At 36.3% G+C, this 22692-nt stretch overlaps 1 protein-coding gene and 1 pseudogene across 2 annotated transcripts; both read left to right on the forward strand.

Moving 5' to 3' along the window:
- The first annotated feature begins 130 nt into the window (after positions 1 to 130).
- LOC143586098 (putative hydrolase C7D4.05) lies at positions 131 to 8790 on the forward strand. 2 transcript variants are annotated; one of them, XM_077067720.1, is made up of 6 exons: positions 131 to 468; positions 577 to 683; positions 1494 to 1602; positions 1692 to 1853; positions 2561 to 2734; positions 2815 to 3117. In XM_077067720.1, the coding sequence occupies exons 1-6, from the start codon at positions 220 to 222 to the stop codon at positions 2842 to 2844; spliced, it is 831 nt and encodes a 276-aa protein (XP_076923835.1). In that variant the 5' UTR covers positions 131 to 219; the 3' UTR covers positions 2845 to 3117. The 2 variants fall into 2 exon arrangements, with proteins under 2 accessions (XP_076923835.1, XP_076923834.1); XM_077067719.1 differs by lacking the exons at positions 1494 to 1602; positions 1692 to 1853; positions 2561 to 2734; positions 2815 to 3117 and adding exons at positions 7260 to 7368; positions 7458 to 7619; positions 8352 to 8525; positions 8606 to 8790 and having other exon boundaries at positions 160 to 468.
- A 6726-nt stretch (positions 8791 to 15516) lies between these two features.
- On the forward strand, positions 15517 to 16491 carry LOC143586102 (dirigent protein 22 pseudogene; annotated as a pseudogene).
- Positions 16492 to 22692: the final 6201 nt, after the last annotated feature.

Raw genomic sequence — 22692 nt, forward strand, 5'->3', positions numbered from 1 at the left:
CCAAAAGTAGTGAACAATAATAATGAAAACCATTTGTCACCCCCATTTCTCGTGCTCTATATACCACCAATTCCATTCCATTTATAACCGAAAAACACAAATTTCCACCTGAATATAATAATAATAATAATAATAATAATAATAATAATAATATACAAACACTTTCATCTTCATTTTCATCCTCATCAAATTCAAATGAGCCTTGCTGAATTATAGGCCATGGCAACCCACATAACAAAACTCACTCGCATCCTCCGCTCCAACACCATATCATCACCAATTCGGGTCAACCCGTTTCTGGGTAACCGTCCATTCTCTTCCGCAGTAGCTTCCGTTGAATCCGAACCCGAATCCACTCTGCACGATTACGAAACCTACCGCAAATCAATCCATGGCGGAATCACACACAAAGCTTTGTTGGTTGATGCAGTTGGAACCCTCGTTGTTCCGTCGCAGCCCATGGCTCAGGTGGGTTTATTATTTATTAATTGTTCATATGTTGTTGTTATATGTTGATTGGATTTGATTTTGTATGTGGGGTTGTTTAATTGATTTTGGGTTTTTAATTTTTTGTAGATTTATAGGGAAATTGGGGAGAAATATGGAGTGAAATTTAGTGAAGATGAGATTTTGAGGAGATATCGGAAAGCTTACGAGCAACCGTGGGGTAGATCCCGGATCAGGTAATCGGTTTAATTTAAGGAAATGGTTATTCACACATTTAATTATGCATTTGAGTTATTTGCATTTGTGTAATTCTGTGTTACAGTTTTGTTTAAGATTATTAAAGCTATATGTTGGGTTTAATTGATTTGTAGTTATGATATGGAAATTGGATCGGTAATGCGCGTTTTAAAGAATAAAAGTTGTATGTTTTGTAACATTTTTGGTTTACGTTTATGTGTTAATGTTTTGTTTGAGATTCTTAAAACTGTTTGTTGGGTTTGATTGATTTGTAGTTATGATATGGAAATTGAATTGATAACGCGCACTATAAAAGATGAAAGTTATATGTTTTTGTAACGTTTTTGAGGGATTTAATGATTGATTTTCACAGGATGCTGCTGGTTTTCACTGGTTCAGTGAAAATTTGATTATGTGAATAAGAAATTATTTACCTACGATGACAAGTGATTGATGAATGTATTTTGTTTGAAGGTATTTACAATACGTTGAAATATAATAGAAGTGCAAAGTTTTTGAAATTTAGGTAAAGTTAAAAATAAGTGACCGAATGATGGAATCTGAGCCTGTTGAATGCGCCAAAATGGTGCCTGAGCAAGTGGACTATTAAAAGATTATAATCTTTAAAGTTAAATATATTTTCGTACATGATTTCTATATAAAAATTAGTAATTATGTTGTTTATACGTCATGAAAAGTTCAATATTTTTGTGTTTTGGATGTGGAAACACACCCGATCTATAGTGTTTATTTCACATGACAGAATGTTGATCACAATCTTTTTTGCTTTATGAACATTAAATACACAGATATGTAGACGATGGAAGACTGTTCTGGCAGCATATAGTTAGTTCATCAACGGGCTGTTCTGAACCTCAATATTTTGAGGAGCTTTATGATTACTATACCACCGAAAAGGTTTTATTTTACTTTCATTTTGGTCATATTATTCATTATTGCGTGCATCATAACCATACATTTAATTTTGATTCGGTTTGCATTAAAAGGCGTGGCATCTATGTGATCCAAATGCTGAGAAAGTGTTCAAGGCTTTGAAAAAAGCAGGGGTAAAACTGGCAATTGTTTCAAATTTTGACACTCGATTAAGACCTCTGCTGCGCGCTCTTAAATGTGATCACTGGTTCGATGCTTTGGCGGTTTCAGCAGAAGTAAGTTATCTGATCTATTTAATTAATTTATTTTTTTTCTTCTATGAAAATAAAGGTGGCAATTTTAGTCCATTTATACGAAAGCGGGTCAATTCGGGTTTTGCCCGATTGTTTATGGGTCAAATGGGTTAAATACTTAAACATTAATTAGCTAAAGTGAAACGGGTCAAACGGGCTGAAATTAGATAAAACATGTATTCAGTGGTTTACAATGTACTAAATCGTATACCAAACGAAATTATATTATTTATTTAATAGTCTAGTTATGTGGTCATATTTGGTAAGTTCATAATTAACAAAATATAATAGAAAGGACCAAAATTTGTTTTGACAGATTGCGTCATTCACGTGCCAAGCTCAGGCTGCTCAGCTCAAATTTTGAACAAGCCGGTTCGGCTCGGCTATAAATCATATAACTGAGCTGAACATTGAGCTCAAACTTTCAGAAAAAAAAATTAAAATAAAATCAAAACAAGATTAAAATGTTCAAGCTCGCTTGAAATCGGCTCGAAATTTAAACAAATTCATCTCAGCTCAAAAGTTATTTGAGCCGATTTCAAGCGAGCTTTGAGCCATATGCTATTTGAACAAATTTAGCCCAACGCAACCCAAACTGTTTTGACCCGAACCCGTTTAACCATTCGCCCAACCCACATACTTTACCACCTCCCAAATCATATATTAATACCTACCCGTGTTTTTTTCAGGTTGCAGCAGAGAAACCGAATCCTATGATATTCCTAAAAGCATGTGAGTTATTAGGCGTAGAAGCCGAGGATGCGGTCCACGTAGGCGACGACCGAAGAAACGATATATGGGGAGCTCGGGATGCGGGCTGTGATGCTTGGTTATGGGGCAGTGATGTTCATTCCTTCAAGGAGGTATGTCCCATTTGCTCATTGTCAATGTTGACTTTGGTCAACCATCTTGACTTTATGTGACGGTTTTAATCTTGTTGCAGATTGCTGAAAGGATTGGAGTTGAGGTATGAAGGAAACTGAATCCCGTTTGCTTTGAGGAAATAATGTTTCTGTTGTAAATTAGGGTTTCTGGTATTGAAATACAGTTGGGTAGTATTGTATCGTTTTATCGTTTATGGTTGTGGTACGGTATGGTATACCATAATCGTAAATATAAATGATATGATATGACTACTGTATTCAATACTTTCTATATGTTGTTATGCTTGGTTATCAGTTGTATATATTACTTGCTTTTTGTGTGCGACTATTTACGACGGTTATAATAATGTGTCGCGGGAAATGATATCGATAAGGAACTAAGATTAGTGATTAGTGTTAGGATTAAACACACACACGAACCGAACACGACACGAAAGCAATAAACGAACACGAGGATTTAATGTGGTTCGGTCTAAACTGACCTACGTCCACGGGTGACAACTAGATATTCTTTATTGAGTGACAAATAATTACAAGTACATAGCTTTGAATATATAGAGATATGACTAGGGTTTAAATCTTATTAAACAAGAAACCTAAACCGGGCTGGGCTTCGGTCTGGCCACCTTACACCCGTCTGCCCTTTAGACTTCAAATAATAAATCGGGCCAACAAGGCCTACGAACCCAACAATCTCCCACTCGGAGACCTTGAGTACTCTCGTCTACACTCTTCATCGTACTTCTGTAATCTAAACATTTAACTTCTAGTTGCCACCGCCTTTTCATCAATTAACCTGAAGGTCCGTTGAAGCTCCCCGGAGCTCCAACATCAGTCACGGCTAAAACTGCCCCTGACCCGTTCTCTGTCTTTACCGGCTCCCACTGAAACAAACTACCGGATCCTGAGATACTCTGAGAACAAACACTCTCCATATTCAGCAAGTAATTCACTGGAGAGACTTTAACAGCTGGAATACTGGTTTTTTTAATCCACTGTCGACCTGGAACTGTAACTGAAACACGACCTGTGCTCCCACTGTCACGATATCCTCCGACTGATTTAACCTTCCTAGCTCGTTCATCCTGAATCTTCACTTTGGCTCTTGGTTTGTTACCTGCAAAACGAACCTTCTTCTGCCCACGAGATTCTGTGAACCGGACTTTGTCTTTCACCAAAACTGGATCCACTCCTTTCGGTGACATATCGACCATATACAACGAACCCATTTTCTTGCCACGAGCAACCACGAGATTCCCTTTGACTACTTTCCAATGCCCATTCTCGAACTTAACATCGTGCCCCTGGTCATCCAACTGCCCAACTGAAATCAAATGTTTCTTCAAACTTGGAATAACCCTCACGTCTTTCAAAGTCCAAGAAGTACCTACTGAAGTTATCAAATCAACATCTCCCATACCCGTAACCTCTAAAATATCATCATTCGCTAGTCAAACCTTTCCAAGATCCCCAAACTTTAGATTCTTCATCGTTTCACTACAGTGAGTGGCATGAAACGATGCACCGGAATCCATCACCCAAGAATCAACGTTATTCTCAACACTAAGAACTAGAAACTCATTCTCTGGACATTCTTCTGCAGTGTTGACTTCTGTAACATTCACCTCTTTCTTACCATTCGGACACTGATTCCTGAAGTGCCCATTCTCTTTACAACCCCAGCATTCAATATCTTTACGAGTCCTAGACTGACTCGTCTTCCTGCTCCCACTGCCTCGTTGTTTTCCCCTACCTCTACCTTCTGTGACTAATATATCACTTGATAATTCACCTGAATTTCTGCGTCTTGAATCTTCCAAGAATCAAATCCCGAATCCCATCAAAAGTAATTTTTGTAGACGAACTACAAACTGCAGTCACTGTTTGCGACCAACTGTCGGGCAAAGAGGATAACAATAAAAGACCTTGAACTTCATTATCAAACTTAATGCCGACTGACACTAAGCGGGAGAGGTTCAAATTAAGAATTAAGATTATTGATATGCGTTGTAACTGACCCACCCTCTTTCATTCTTGTTGTCACTAGCTCTCGGATAAGATAGACCTTAACGCTGCCGAAGGCTTCTCATACATGTTGTATAGTGCCTCCATCATACCACGGGCTGTGGTTTCTTTCATGACGTTAAGCGCCACATCTTCCGACAACGACAGTGTAATACAAGCCCTAACTTTCTTGTCTAACTTCTTCCACTCTGCTTCTGACAACTTTTCTGGTTTTTCATCCTCAAACACTACATCCAGGTCTTTCTGACAAAGTAGCGCTTCAATCTGCATCTTCCACCAACCAAACTTTTGTCCGTCAAACTTCTGTATCGAAACCTTTCCGTCTTCTGCCATGACAATGACTAAAATGAAAAACTTGATAAAAACAGAGACAGACACAACAACACGAGCCTGAACTTAACGATTGTTCTACTGAACTATGTTAAATAATCAACCTAATTTAAACGCAACGGAATAACAAACTGAAAATCAGAAAACTGAAACTTTAACTGAAACGACATAACCGGACAAACGCGGTTAGCAACTGGCTCTCCGTTTCTTTAACGCTTCTTCTGATTAACAATTCTTCAACGAAAAATAGAATCTTGATTCAACTTTTCTTAGCTCGTTCTTTGCAAAATACGATCTCGACCGAATAACTATATCTTAACGAAACTGCCAATACTTTAGCCCCAAAAATTTAAACCGATCAGGCCTATTGCCCTTTGTAACTTATTGGCAAATATAAAATAATAATATCAATAGTAATCCTCTTTTCATGCACGTAAACCCCAAGAAACAAATAATACAACTTCTTTCTTGTCAATCGCAAACAGCATGATAAAAAAACAAGAAGCGTCAATCGAGGGATAACGCGACAAATCAGATTACATGAGATGGTGGTCAAAGGGTGGTGATGCGGTGCTCGACTGAACCCTAGTCGTGATCGTCGGGCTGGGTTTAGCAGCGGCGTATACCCTAACGACAATCGTAAAACCGTAGCGGCGGCGGAACCCTAGCGCAGTAGGGTGGCGGCGGCGGAAGGTTTGGGGGCGACTCGGCTGGTTCCCGTGTTCTTCGTGTGATCCACTTGTTAGGATTAAACACACACACGAACTGAACACGACACGAAAGCAATAAACGAACACGAGGATTTAACGCGGTTCGGTCTAAACTGACCTAAGTCCAAGGGTGGCAACTAGATATTCTTTATTGAGTGACAAATAATTACAAGTACATAGCTTTGAATATATAGAGATACGACTAGGGTTTAAATCTTATTAAACAAGAAACCTAAACCGGGCCGGGCTTCGGTCTGGCCACCTTACACCCTTCTGCCCTTTAGACTTCAAATAATAAACCGGGCACCTACGAACCCAACAATTAGGAGCTAAAGAAAACCCGAGTTTTAGTATCTGATTATGAAAAGAACGTTATCGGTTATATGAAGTAATACAATAACAATAACAACAATCCCATATGTAGCATCAATCATCAATGCACATAGAAAATAATACAACTAATGCATAAATCAGCATCTCAAAACATGTATGCCTTCTATGTCTCTCTTTAATATATACTCCATCCGTCCGTCCCATTTTAAATGCCATGAGATCCATAACACACAAATTAAGAAATGTTTGATCATTTTATTTTATTAGCCGTAAAATGACAATAATGTCCTTTAAGTTATTATAGCTAAAAACCATTTTTCTTCCTTGGCTAAAAAATCCACTACTTTTTGGCTCTATTCGTAAGGGCACAATTGGAAATTGAATTTATATGTATAGAAATGACATTTAAATTGGGACAACCAAAAATGGAAAAATGGACATTTAAAATGAGACTGAGGGAGTAATAACTAGGTATGAAACCTGCCGCGTTGCGGCAGCGGCTTGATGCAAATTCGGTCGGTATTGGTTAAGTTTGTCACGACACCTATACTAAATCAAAAAATTATATGTGAATGCCCAAAATAGTGTCCGCACATGTACAACTTATGATAACTTATGATGAAAGCGGCACATATACATTCGGTATCTGATAGAAAAATATTAGTAAACACATAGCTTATGATACAAAAAATAATATAAGTAAAACGACGTTTATTCGGTTGGCAAATTACATAACGAAAATTCGGTCGATATCTATAGGTTCGCCACAACACTGGAACTAAACCCAAAAAATAATTTCGAAAAAGCGACATTAAAAAAAATAATAATAATCTATAGGTTCGCCACAACACCGAATCTGAGCCTGCTGAACACGCCAAAATGGTTCCTGAGCAGGTGGACTATTAAAAGATTATGATATTTTAAAGTTAAATATATTTTCGTACGTGATTTCTATATAAAAATTAGTAATTATGTTGTTTATACGTCATGAAAATTCAATATTTTTGTGTTTTGTATGCGGAGACACACCCGATCTATAGTGTTATTTCACATGACAGAATCTTGATCACAATCTTTTATTTGCTTTATGAACATTAAATACACAGATATGTAGACGATGGAAGACCGTTCTGGCAACATATAGTTAGTTCATCAACGGGCTGTTCTGATCCTCAATATTTTGAGGAGCTTTATGATTACTATACCACCGAAAAGGTTTTATTTTACTTTCATTTTAGTCATATTATTCATTATTGTGTGCATCATAACCATACATCTAATTTTGATTCGGTTTGCATTAAAAGGCGTGGCATCTATGTGATCCAAATGCTGAGAAAGTGTTCAAGGCTCTGAAAAAAGCAGGGGTAAAACTGGCAATTGTTTCAAATTTTGATACGCGATTAAGACCTCTGCTGCGCGCTCTTAAATGTGATCACTGGTTCGATGCTTTGGCGGTTTCTGCAGAAGTATGTTATCTGATCTATTTCATTAATTTCCTTTTTTCTTCTATGAAAATAAAGGTGGCAATTTTAGTCCATTTATATGGAAGCGGGTCACTTCAGGTTTCACTCGATTGTTCACGGGTTAAATACTTAAAATGGGTTAAACATAGTAATTCGCTAAAATTGAAACGGCTGAAAGTCGATAACACTTGTATTCAAAGATTTACAATGTACTAAATCATTTACTAAACAAAATTATATTGTTTATTTAATAATCTAGTTGTGTGGTTATATTCGGTAACTTCATAATTTACAAAAACTTATAGAAAGGACCAAAATTTGTTTTGACAAGTTGGGTCATTAACGAGCCAAGCTCAGCTCAGTTTTTGAACAAGCCAGCTCGGCTCGGCTAAAAATCATATAACTGAGCTGAAGATTGAGCTGAGCTCAAACGTGACTCAGTTTTCAGAAAAAAAAAAGAAGATTAAAATTAAAATCAAATCTAAACAAGATTAAAACGTTCTAGCGAGCTCGAACTCGGCTCGAATTCTAAACAAGCTTGCCTCAGCTCAAAAATTTTTAGAGCCGATTTCAAGCGAGCTTCGAGCCATATGCTATTTGAACAACTTTAGCCCAACCCAACCTGTTTTGACCCGCACATGGTTTGACCCGAACCCGTTTAACCGTTCCCCCAACCCACATATTTTACCACCTCCCAAATCATATATTAATAACTACCGGTATTTTTTTTTTCAGGTTGCAGCAGAGAAACCAAATCCTATGATATTCCTAAAAGCATGCGAGTTGTTAGGTGTAGAAGCCGAGGATGCGGTCCACGTAGGTGACGACCGAAGAAACGATATATGGGGCGCTCGGGATGCAGGCTGTGATGCTTGGTTATGGGGTAGTGATGTTCATTCCTTCAAGGAGGTATGTCCCATTTGCTCATTGTCAATGTTGACTTTGGTCAACCATTTTGACTTTATGTAACTATTTGAATCTTGTTGCAGATTGCTGAAAGGATTGGAGTTGAGGTATGAAGGAATCTGAATCCCGTTTGCTTTGAGGAAATAATGTTTCTGTTGTAAATTAGGGTTTCTGGTATTGAAATACGGTTGGGTAGTATTGTATCGTTTTATTGTTTATGGTTATGGTACGGTATGGTATACCGTAATCGTAAATATAAATGATATGAACTACTGTATTCAATACTTTTTATATGTTGTTATGCTTGGTTATCAGTTGTATATATTACTTGCTTTTTGTATGCGACTATTTACGACGGTTATAATAATGTGTTGCGGGAAATGATAACGGTAAGGAACTAAGAATAGTGATTAGGAGCTAAAGAAAACCCGAGTTTTAGTATTTGATCATGGAAAGAACGTTATAAGTTATATGAAGTAATACGATAACAATAACAACAATCCCATATGTAGCATCAATCATCAATGCACATAGAAAGTACAAGTAATGCATAAATCAGCATCTCAAAACATGTGTGCCTTCTCTCTCTCTCTCTTTAGTATATACCTAGGTATGAAACATGTCGCATTGCAGCAAAGGCTTGATGCAAATTCGGTTGGCATTGGTTAAGTTCGTCACGACACCTACACTAAATCAAAAACTTATATGTGAATGCCCAAAATAGTGTTAGCAAATGTACAACTTAATTATGATAACTTATGATGAAAGCGGTACAAATACGGTTGGTATCTAATAGAAAAATATTAGTAAATGCATAGCTTATGATACAAAAAATAATATAAGTAAAACGCCGTTTATTCGGTTGGCAAATTACATGCGTTGTGACGAAAATTCGGTCGATATCTATAGGTTCGCCACAACACTGGAACTAAAACAAAAAAATAATTTCGAAACATTGACATATTAAAAAAAATAATAATAACAAAAAACAAAACAAACACAGGCATTGCAGCGGCGAGTCGACGTACATTCGGTCAGTAACAATTAGGTTCTTTATCGTACCATAAGTAAATATAAAACATAATCTCATTATTGGCTAGGTTTGTTATGGTACCGAAACTAAATAAACAATAACACGAGTGTTGTGACGACGAGGCGTTGTGTTTTTAGTTGGCGTCGTATAAATTCGTTATAATACCGAAACTAAATCTAAAACTCAATTTCCTCAAATTATTATACTTAAAAAAAACCCCTTTGAAAAAATAATCTAAACTGAAGGGTGTAAGGCCCCAATTACCGGTAGCCCTACTTTGGTGTTGGATTTACTCATAAACACAGTTCTACAAATCATAGTTAATTAAAACTTTACGCGGAATATAACTTCAACCATAACATATTACAAACAGTCAAATCTTGTCTTAACAACATTCAATTTATTTAAACATAAAACATAGTCTTTGTGAACACCATAACATTTTCTTGAGATGCCAGTATCTTCGATTCTATGCCATGTGTCTTCAGTCAGGCGAGCTGCTTCAACCTATTTGCCTGCGTGCATACTAAAAGTCAGCTACGCTGAGTGAGTTCTAGTTAATCACATAACTTACTTTACATACACACATACGTGCCCGACGGTGCGCATTACATACTTAACATGTCCATCATTCATCATACACAATCATAACTAACCTTACATTATAAAGAGCATTCGCCCTACATACCTCGGATATTATTAGGGTCCGGTACCCTCCATCCTCGGATATTATTAGGGTCCGGTACCCTCCATCCTCGGATATTATTAGGGTCCGGTACCATTTCTTCCATACCTCCTTAACATACTTTCTATATACATAATCGTAAGTTGGCACATACATACATCATTCATTCTTCATATTACAACATATATATAACATCAACCATTTCCTGGCATTACATGCAATTCCAAAGATCGTTCATGTACCGGCAAGAAACCATTCATACATTTCACATAATACATATATGGCATACACTTATCACTTAGGATAAGTGTATTAACTAATCACATCAAGTATGCACACAGCCCCGAAAACGTAACAAGGAATGGGGCTAGAATCTCACCTGAAGTCGGGTTCTCCGTTAATAGTTATTCCTTTCTTCAGTTGGGCACGGCTAACTGTATAATAATTGCGTGCATCAATTAACTATCACTACTCATCTCGCGTTTCTAATCTAATGATAACCCTCAACGAACGGGGGGTCCGGGGGCAGCGCCCCTGGCAGCGGGGTCTAGGGGCGGCAGCCCCTAGCAGGGTCCAAGGGGCAGAGCCCCTGGCTGGGGTCGAGCTACCTAAAAGTTCAAGGGTTTCTTTGTAATTAAATCATTCTTCTTTAAGTCCTGGGACCATTCATCAATTCTGTTAAACTTCTAGTTCGTTACTTATCCTTAACGAATTGACTTGTCATGACGAACTGGTTCTTGTAACGAATGGAACCCTCTAAAGAACTGGACCCTTAACGAATCAGTCCATAGCGAACCAGTCTATGTAACGAATTGGACCTTCCAATTCGTTATCCTTTAACTATATCGAATCAAAGGTAATTCGCTATCTTTTCCCTTAACGAACTGAAGCTAGTTCGTTATTTTCCTATGGACGAATCAGCTAGCGAATTACTTCTAATTCGTAAGTTACTCCTTAGCGAACTAGGGTTAGGTCAGGGAATGTCAGAACATTCTATGACATTCCTTAACCTCGTACCACTTTTCCGGCGCCGTTTTCGCCGGAAAACCGGAAATCTCACCGGATAAAAGAGATTTCTTCGTTTCTTCACCATTTTTCACCGTTTTTCGTCCCGTTCGATCCAGATCTGAGCTAGGGTGACCCCTAAGCTCATCTTAGGTTCGGTTTATATCCGAATCCACCCGAATCTCGTGACTTAAACGGTTTAACGGTGTCGGCTCGTCGTTTCGCGATTATATCTAACGGGTTTAAGCTCATACAACATCATAATATTATTACCTCGGGTTGGGATCGATTCCTCTTTCTTGGTTCGGCTAGACAAGGAGAGAACTAGAGAGAGATCTTAAGTGTGTGTTTTGGGTGGTGTATGGAATATGTGTGAAATGGAATTAAATGGTGATCAAGGGTTTATATATTTATGGATCATGGGCTTAAGCCCATGGTCTTACCCTCTTCTTTCCTAACCCAAGTCCATAACTCATATCCATTTACCCAACACTAGCTCAAATCGTAATCTATTTATCTAAACCCATAACGACTCACTATAAAATATACGAAATTTATTTTATAATAACCAAAAGTAGGATGTTACAAAGGGTCTTTCAAAAACGTGTCAAAGCCCATCAAAATTAAAACAATAAATAATGTGTCACAGTCCATCAAAATTAAAACAATACATAGGTTAAACAAAAATGGTGCATATGAACAGCAAAGGATTCGAACCCAGCCAGCTTAACGCCTTAACCACAGAGAAGTTAGCATAACACATTTCGGCTAACATACCATCACTAACAAACTTGTTTCAATGATGAAACTAGAATCATAAATACTAAAATAGTGGATTTCTAAAAGAAGTTATGGAACCAACATTTGATATAAAGCCCACCCAAAAATGTTGTTTTTAATTTATGTTTTTAAATTTTCTTTAAATTTACTTGCCAAACCAAAACTACTATGATGTTTACTTATGGTTAAAATAAATACAACGATTTAGTAGTAAAAATCAAAAAAATGTGTCCGTGGATCGATACTTTGTTCTTACCTATACTATACTACATATACGATAGATACACTTGTCTATTTATGTGTGGTTTAGTTAAGATAATAATCATTTTTACAAATTTAAAACTCGACATTGTGTGAAACGAACCTTTTGAAAAACTAACAACCTTTTCATACCCACCACACGCATGCATCACTCATACAACGCGTATAGGCCTTCTCGTATAAACTGGTCAAGAATACTAACAAAACTGCCACTTATACGAGTTGTATGAGCTATACGACTCGTATAGGTGGGCAGGGTGTCCAAACAACAAAATTGGTGTATGAACATAGAGGCCTTAATATAATGCTTTAAACATATTTAATGGATTTAATAAATACTAGGTAAGCAAAAACGCAAAACGAAGCTACGCGAATTCGGTCGGTATCGGTTAAATTCATTTTGACACTGGCACTAAATGCAAAAGAAAAAATATATCTTTAAACACCCATAACGGTATTTGTACACACACTAGGGGTGAGCAGAAAACCGAAAATACCGAACCGAAACCGAATTAACCGAAAAAACCGAACCGAAGCATTGACCGACGGTTTTTTTTTTTTGGTTTTTCTGTAAAACCGAAATTTCGGTTTCGGTTCGGTTACCCATTTCAAAAATACCGAAAAAACCGAACCGAACCGATTAACTTTAAATATTAAAATAAATAATTTAAATGATTGTTAATATATTTATACTAAGCCATTTGCGACAACAACTGAAACAAATTAGGAGTTTGTTGGTTCAATAGATTTGTAAGAGAAATTAGAGTTTGTTAAAGGAATAGTAAATGTTAATATGTATTTTTGTACGTAGGAACTAGTCGCATAAAACAATTAATAGAAAAAAAAAACAAAACAAAAAAAAACAAATATAACCGAACCGAAACCGAAATACCGAAAACCGAAAAACAGAAACCGAACAGTTTGTATATATGAAAAAACCGAATTTTCGGTTTCGGTTTCGGTTTCACCCAAAAACCGAACCGAACCGAACCGAACCGTGCTCAGCCCTAACACGCACAAATTGTGATCAAACCGATACGAATTTTGGCGATATCAGTTATGTTCTTTACGATACCGACACTAAATTCAAAAAACTAAATTAGTAAACGCCAAGAATAGTGATAACACTTGTACAACTTATGATAAGAAAAAAAACATATTTAAAACAACGTTTATTCGGTTAGTAAATCCATGCGTTGCATTGGCGAGTCAACATAAATTCGGTCAATATAAGTCATGTTCATTGCGGTGCCAGGACCAAAGTAACATAACTATAAAAAAACTAATAACGACACATAAATAGCTTACGATAAGAAACATTAACATACTTAGAATGACGTTTATTTGCCACTGGTACTCGAGCTTTGCAACGACGATATGATACTGAAACTAAACTCAAAAATATATTTCAAAAAAAAAACAATAAAATAAATTATCTAAAAAAAATAGAAAACAATAAGATGTGAAGACATCAAAGCAAGTAAATACTCAAAAAAAAAAACCTATATGAAGACATTAAGGACTAATAGACCAAAACACCTTCAAAATAAAAATGCAAGGAATGGGTATTGAACCTGACCATAATTATTATTATTGTCTAAAGTATGCACAACTAAGAGCATTCACATTCCATCTCCTAAATTTATGTGAGAAGAGTATGTAAATTATAAGGTGAGGTTTTGAGTGGTTGTGAGTGTAAATTATAGGGTGGAGAGAAAAATGTAATTATTTTTGTAAATTTGGGGAAACATTTGGAGCACATTGTTTGCCCCTATTTATTTTTTAATATTTGTTGGATTGGTTGTGAGTAGAGGAGAGAGAAAACTGTAATTATAAATGTATAAAAAATATTATTTAATTTAACAGGAGAGAGAAATGTAGTGTTTTTTAGTATAATTATAGAGATAAGGATGAAGAATGAGATGAGAATGCTCTAACCATCAAATCACCATATAAAACTATATGATCCTAAATATTTACTTAAGTAGTTCTAGAAAATTTTTAGTTGCTTCCTTTTTAGTTTATATTTTTTGTTATTTAGTTGCTTAAAAAATATTTTAATTTGACAAATTTGTTATTTTTTTAGACGAGCTAATATTTACCATTTATAAAATTAGTTACTACAAAGCGATTACAATAAAGTGGCAGGCAAACGGGCAACAAGTTGTGCTGTAACCCTCCTTTTGAATAGCAAAGCCAATCCTACTAAAAACGAAGCTTTGGGACATAAGAGCTAAAGAGGTTCCGTGTACGACACGCTGAACCCTACTCAAAAAATTAACAGCCTCTTGGGCCAGAAAACCAAATGTATCAAAAGCAAATGGGAGAAAGACATGTTGATTCTCTAAACAAGCTTTCTCGTGTTTAACAACTTTGCCGATTCAGCCTTCAACGCAACCTGACCCACAACAAACCCACGGTCCCAAAGCCCAACAACAACAAGAGAAGACACTCCTGTAAGATCCACACAGGCGTGTTTCCCCCTGCCCACCCGAACACAAGAATATCAGTTGGTCGTAAAGTAGACCTCCATTCAAGAGGAACTGTGAGAAAGTTAATAGGGGCTCTTTTTTAGCAGAAATCCCTGCCCGTTTAAGAACATCACACAGAACATCCTAACCAAATCATGTATGTATTTAAAGCCAAACAATTCTTTGCAATGCACCGCATGGTCTCCAAAAGAATCCAAATAGACCTTGCGACAAATTGGGCAAAGCTCATATTCGGGAACATAGGGATCATTAACCGGTACTTAAGGATAGCTCGATACTCCAAACCCGACATATGTTGGCCCAATCCTTCAATAGGGATGGCCGTTAGAAAATCCTGAGCCCGGGGAGCCCGAAGGCATTCAAACACCACCTTTTGACGAGGGGATAGATCAAACTTCACTTCTATACTCTGGGCGATTCCACTAAATAAGCCACTCGCCACAACATGTTGGGCTTTAGAGGGGGTGTCCTTATTAGAGAACCCGCTAAAATCAAAATCTGAAAGTAAAATACATAAACGATCCATCGTACACCCATAGTCTTCTTGAACTGAATGTTGACGATAATATATGGAAGATTAGTTCAACAAGAACACATTATTCCCAAAAAGGACTTACACTATTGTTTTGTGAAGAAAAATAGTACTAAATCCAATATTTTATAAACCGTTTTGTTTAACTCGTGTAACATTTAATTTCAAAGTTAAGCTATAGCAGTAGTTGAATTATAGTCATTCGACGTGCAATACACTTCAAAACAAAATGTGATTTCAAAAAGTTTGGGAAAAGTGTTAATGTTTGCTAGCCACTTGTCTTGAAGTTTGAATTATATTCATCTCGTTTCCTTGAGAAGCTTCGATATTCAAAGAAAAAGCTTCATTATTTCCATCTTTTAGTCTATTCCAACAATACGTGGTTTCATCTTGTGATTAAAAATGCGTAAAATTTTCCAATGTTGACATTGACTTTGACCCAAATATTATATATATATACGAGTAGATGCACAAAAGTTGTATCACAAATCACAAAACCAAACAAGCACTTGTTAGAAGATTACTTCTAAACATGACTTACACAAAAACGTTAATGTGCTTTGTTTTGGTTCTCATTTTTCTAGCCTCCATTTCGGAGGCTAGAAAACGCAACGCGACCTATATCCAATTCTACATGCACGGCATTCCTGGTGGATCCAACCCATCCGCAGTCCGTGTAGCTGGTCAAACCTTGAACTCCACTGGTTCTGACATGGGAGCCATGTTTGGGTTCGGGTCGATCTATGTCATAGATAACCCCCTCACCGCCACTCCTGAAGCCAACTCGACACTTATTGGTAGAGCCCAAGGACTTTATGCCGTGTCGTCTCAGGGAAACGAGATGAGCCTCCTCATGACCCTCACTTATAACTTTGTATCGGGAATCTACAATGGCAGCTCTCTTAGCATTGTGGGACGGAACCCTGTGATGAGTGAAGTTAGAGAGATGCCGATTGTGGGAGGTACGGGTGCTTTCAGGCTTGCTCGTGGTTTTGCGCTTGCGAAGACACATTCGTTGGATCAAGTCGATGCAATTATAGGGTACAATGTCACCGTGTTACCTTACTACTAGAAAAAGTTTGTAGACTTTGTTTCAATTGTTGTGTATGTTTCACTATTTCAGTTTTGGATTAGAGTTGTTTCATTTATTTACTTATTAATAATACATATGATTTTGTTTATTTAATTTGCTTACATTTTAGATTCTTTCTAATCGATCTGGACATGTTAAACACGTGACGAAGCTATAAAAAATTTAGATTTTAATGAATATTTGTGAATAATCGAAAGGAAAAAAAAAGAATTTAGCATTCAAAAGAGACGCGTTATGTAACGATGTATGGATCAATGTTTATGTTTATATTGGTTGGTTGTCTTGGTTTTGAGTGGTGATTTGCAAGCAGGCGATCAATGGTTCCGTAGCAGTAGTGGCTGCGATAGCAGTCGAGTGACGCATCAAGAACGAATTGATAACGGAAACACAAACGAGCACACAATATTTGTGGTAAACTCACGTATTATTATAATCAAGAAACTAGCACAAAACTTGAATACAATAATCACTCTCACAATATCATAACCCTAATCATGGCTATGTATTTATAGGGTGACCCAACTTGTCCAACAAGTAATTACCAAATATAAAAGTTCAATTGCAACTCTATAAACCCATTACATCACTAATGTATTCCATAGGCCCAATAGGTCCAACCCGGTCACCTACACGTGACGGGCCGTTATAATACGGAAATGACCAACAATCACCCCCTAATTTCCGACTCGAAACTAGGAGAAAGAAAAAAAACCAAGTGGGTGTTGTTTTTTTTGCTTTTGTTTTGGTAAGTTTGTGTTTTTCTTTTCTTTGATGATTTCGAACAAGCTGTATCGAGTTGCGATCGAGTAAGTTTTTGCGTACGGGTTTTTGGTGAAGTTTGTTTGAGACTCGTTTTTTTGTGTGTTTGATCAAAGTGATGATCTACGAACAGGTTTTATCGATCAAGTTGTGATCGGGAAAATGAGTTGGACAAACCGGTTCAATTCAAAGTTTGTTTCAATACGGGTTAAACGAGTTATGTTTTTTTGCCAAGGTTTTGACTTGAATGGTGTGCTCGTGTTTTGATTTGGGAACACAAGAAGATCAAGGAATTATTGTTCGCTTGATTAGATGACCGGAATGTAGCCATACGAGTGGATATGCGAGTTCATACGACCGAGTGAATGGTCGGGGACAAGGTCACGAAAGTAGTCGAGTTTGGAAGAGCCGAAAGAACACATTTATGGATCAAAAAGGGTTCGTGGACGTCAAGACCGATATGATGAGGACCAAGAGGGTTGTGAAAACCGAGATGGTCAAGATCATGGGTCGAATCAGGCATGGCAAAGGAGACAAGTTAGCCATAGTTGATTATGATTCCTAATTACAATATGTTTTCTAATTGTTTTGTAATTATAATTAATAATGTCTTGGCTAACAAGTTAGGTTAATTAGTCTATATAAACCGAGTTATGGTTAGACATTAGAGATGGTGGTGTGAGGTATAACCGAGTTAGGGTTCATCTAGAGACACACACCAGATGCAACCGAGTTAAGGTTCATTAAGAGTCAAATCGCGTTAGGGTTTGAGAGTTGCAATCAGTTTTTAAGTAAGATTTTATGATTAATATAAACCAGAGTTATTTGTTAAAGAAATATTACCTCATGCTTATTTTTTTCTTTCTTTCGTCTCGTTAAACCCAAAGAAAAAATAATAAATCAACTTTACTATTTTTTTTCCTTTGTACTCTTGTCGTCACAAATTTGGCAAGAAAATCAACTTTCTTTTGACTTTTTTACCAACCAATCAAGAATTATTGTTCTCCTTAAATTCAACTCAAAAAGCTTTCGTCAACGGCGATATTGAGTAGGACGATTTAATCGACCACGGCTTTGATCGACTAACACGAATGCCTTAAACGACTTTGATACCAATTCAAGAACGAATTAATAACGGAAAACACAAACGAGCACACGATATTAAGGGTAAACTCACGAATTATTATAATCAAGAAACTAGCACAAATATTGAATACAATAATTCCTCTCATAACGTCATAACCCTAACCATGACAATGTATTTATAGGGTGACCCAAACTTGTCTAACAAGTAATTACCATATATAAAATCCCAATTGCAACCCCATAAACGCATTTCATCACTAATGAATCTCATATGCCAAATAGATCCAGCCCGGTCACCTACACGTGACGGGCTGATATATAATATAGAAATTACCAACAACGCATCCAACGATGACATTTTGGTGGTTATACAGTTTTGGTTTAAGGTTTGCATTCGGGTACTGAATTTCATTGCACTTTCAATCTTACAATTTATGATTGATGATTTAAAGATCAAATATATGAAACACTTGGGGAAAACACCATGTTTAGCTAAGAATTAACAGTTACAATATAATGTGAATAATTTATTTTTATGAAACATTGTTGCATGATTGGCCCTTTTTACGTGTTTTTCTTTATCAACGTTTTGACGTGAATTTTTGCGTGGGTGAGTCGTAGAGGCCTTGAAACCGAGTCTTACAAATTTTAACTTCCCCAGAGTAGCATGTGATTCATATCATGACTTTTATTGTGTTTTCTATTTCGGTTGCTATAGCGAGTTCGATACCATAGCTAACCGTACCAATACCAGCCGGTTTTAAAGTTCGCTTTCTCATTTTTTTTATCATACTCACGTTTTCGAATTAATTTCCATATACATCCTTTTTTATTATCCGTGTTTCGATTTTCAAAACCACCACTGTGCGGACTATATTTTGCTTATTAATATCATTCTTTATAACAAATAGTTATTATTTTAACAAATGCTTTATAAACTATTTTATTTTAATACCCGTATTTAATTATAAAATTTAGAAAATTTCAATAAAAAATTTTGAAGTGTAACAACGCGTGTTAAGTTTATTTCTTTCGAAGTGTAATATACTCCGAATTTTATTTCTAAAAAGGTTCTGAAATTATTAGCGACTTGTCTTCAATTTTGAATATAACTAGAATTTTATTTCTAAAAAGGTTCTGGAACTATTAGTGACTTGTCTTCAATTTTGAATATAACTAGGTAATAATCCCGGCGCAACAGGCTGATGGCGGGGGTCAGTAAAAAAACAAATTTGTCAACGCTTAAATACAACAAAGTAGCATATTTTTAAAAAAAAGTTACACGTTGCGTGACGAACCTACACAAATTCGGTTGATACTGGGTTACAACACCAAAACTAAACCATAAAATAATAACACTACCAAAATCCGTCTATATCGACAGTATCAAAACCAAATCATAAACATAAATTAGTAAGCCTAACAAATATATTAAAAATAGCTTAATAAGCATATTTAAAAATATAACAATAATAAATTGATGATTAGCAATTAACTAAGATTTATTAAACTTGAAAGTATAAAAAAAATTAAACGAGGGTCATATAAGAACAATTATTATCATATAATTTAAATAACCACCTGGCTATCACATTATATTTGCAATTCTTCCAAAAAGATATGCTAAAACATCTAACAACAAGCTTCTACAAATTCTACAAAATTTGTGACACCAACCACTTGATTTTTATCTATATATATAATATATATAGAAAGTTAATTGGAGAATTTCAAAATCTTAATTTTGAAACCAACTTTGTTGAACTAAAAAAGCATATCGATAAACCAATTAAGTTTAGCTAAGAAAAGGCAATATTGATAAGACAATAAAAGTATAAAACACATTGTTTTGGTTAAAAATTACAAAAAGATAATCAAGTAATCACATTTTGTATGTGAGGTAGGATACTTGAATATGTAATTAAAATAGTAAGTAAATGTTGCATTTAGCGGGGAAAAATCTTTGATCCTTAGAGGATCCCCTATTAAAAAACCTTGTGAGGGGAAAGCTATCTCGTTGCCTCACTTATATTAACAAAAAATGATGATTACAGGTGTTGGAAGTGCTTGTTCGCTACTATAAGTACAAGAGTGTGTAGTACGATGCGTGTATGTGTCTTAGGTGCTGTTTGTTTTTCAGAGGTAAAATGTCAGAAGACTGCGAAACGACATCTGCCAACATCTGTAGCAGAAGAGGTGGACCAAAACTCTGCAGTCTGTAACAAGAAGATTGTTTGTTTTTTAACATCTGCAGACTGCTAAAATAAGCTGATAATAATAATTTCTCTTTTGTTAGCAAATTAGCAATGGCATGAGTGAAACATACATATTAATTGATCAACAACATTATTAAACAACTTCAATCTTAATCAAAATAATAACAAATCAATACATAAACTATAAATCAATTAATAAACATTCAATCTCCATCAGGTACTGTGTTCCGGTAAGTCAACGAAGAAGAAGATGACGTTGACTTCTTCCAATTCAGCACTGGAAGATACAATTATTATTATTATTATTATTATTATTATTATTATTATTATTATTATATGTTTCTATTTGGTCCTTACTGTATGAATACAGTCGGAATGCACCAGAGGAGGTAGAAAGGCGGCGGCAGGGTTGAAGCGTTGGGGCGGCGGCGCTGAAGCAGTGGAGCGACGGGGTTGCAGCGGTGGGGGAGTAGGGCGGCAGTGGAGCGACGGGGTTCGGTGGGGGAGTTGGGCGGCAGTGGAGAGAGGAGGGGATTAGGGTTTGGGAGTTCTGATGGAATGAGAAGAATGATGGAAAGAAATTGGGTTAGAAGAGGTGAGAAGTAGCAATACCAACACTTCTGGGAGAAGAGGGCGCGCAGACGTTTTTTAATGAGACGTCTTCGAAAAAACAAACACACTGCAGAGCCCAACGTCTGCGCGCCCTCTTCTCAGTGCAGACAAAAGAGGTGGAGAAGTGCTTCTGAGGAAAAACAAACAGCACCTTATATGATCATCACGACTTCTATATATAGTACAATCAGAATTGACAAGTAACAATAGGTATAATGAACATTAATTACCATGGCGGGGACTCTGGAGCGGTTACATATTTGCATATCTTCATAATTAACCGCTTGTAACTGTCTCCAACGTCTCTTATTCTTAATGGCTTGATCAAGTCTTTAGATGGACACTAATTGTTGACTGTTGCCTGCAAGACCAAGTCAGTGGTGAAAGAATAATGATAGGTAATAATAATACTTACTAAAGATCATGTCTGTTTGTGATCCTGACGCACTGCGCGGATTCTGTTGAAGATTCCGCCTACCAAAATCCTTGGAATTTCTATCCACAACTGAGGATTTTTCAGCTTACATCTCAATATCCATGCTTCTTTCATAAATGTTTTAACACTTTATCTCATCACTATCCATTGCTAGGGGTGCAAACGAGCCAAGCTGCTAGCGAGCTACTTGAGATCGGTTCGTGAAAAAACTCAATCGAGCCGAGCTTAAACGAGCCCGAGCCCAAGCTCAAGCTTAAAAGAAAGCTCGTTTAATAAATGAGCCCGAGCCCGAGCTTCACTTATCGAGCTCGAGCAAGCTCGCGAGCCTATACGAGCTTGTCAATTACATATCTTTAATAAAAATATATACTAATATACATATATACATTTTAATTATTAATTGATATATATAATTTTATGAAAACAAATAACTAAATAACATATATTATTATATATATAAAGTTATAATGAAAATAAATCCACAAAAATAGTTATAAACATATAAAAAGTTAATTAATAAATACTAAACGAGTCGAGCCCGAGCCGAGCTCAAGCTTGAAAAACTACGAAACAAGCCGAGCTTGAGCTTTATAAATAAAGATTGAAACAAACCAAGCTTGAGCTCTGTATAAGTTAAACAAGCCGAGCTCGAGCCCGATCGAGCTCGTGCTCGACTCGGATCGTTTTCACCCCTCTCCATTGCACCTAATAACTTATCTAGATTTTTGTGATAGTTTTAGCAAGTGGGTTATGGGTGAAATTTCGATATTTCCCAATAAGAAAAAATTGTGAATGATAAGGCCCGTCAATCTTTGTCCCAACAATTAAATTTGGGAATGCCTTGACTTCTAAATATATAAGTTTTTGGGTAGAAATAAAAAAGCAGGTTATACTTGGCCAGAGGTGTACAAATAGGTTAACCACTTTTTTTTAATATCGGTTATTAATTGAACCATCCATCTCGAAAACCCAAACCGATCAAACTGGTTAGGTTATGACTGAATCGATAAAAAATGGGAATAAAACGGTATTTAATAAAAATAAGAAACCTAAAAAACCAATTTTGATTAACTGGTTACCGGTTTTTGGCTCAGAATCTAAAAATGGTTATGAACTGTCGGGTACAATTAGGCTGGAAACTTTTTTTTGTGCACCGCTATACTTGGTTATAAAAATAAGA

Source organism: Bidens hawaiensis, unplaced genomic scaffold (assembly GCF_021521415.1).
Source record: "Bidens hawaiensis isolate Kalapana, Puna unplaced genomic scaffold, B.hawaiensis_p1.1 tig00034311_1, whole genome shotgun sequence".
NCBI classification, from domain to species: domain Eukaryota; kingdom Viridiplantae; phylum Streptophyta; class Magnoliopsida; order Asterales; family Asteraceae; genus Bidens; species Bidens hawaiensis.

Bases quoted from the DNA above. Each gene is read 5' to 3' on its own strand.
- LOC143586098 (XM_077067720.1), top strand. From the start codon at position 220: ATGGCAACCCACATAACAAAACTCACTCGCATCCTCCGCTCCAACACC. The intron at 1,603-1,691 runs GTTTTATTTTAC...TTGCATTAAAAG, and splicing joins ATTACTATACCACCGAAAAG to GCGTGGCATCTATGTGATCC. The intron at 2,735-2,814 runs GTATGTCCCATT...ATCTTGTTGCAG, and splicing joins ATGTTCATTCCTTCAAGGAG to ATTGCTGAAAGGATTGGAGT.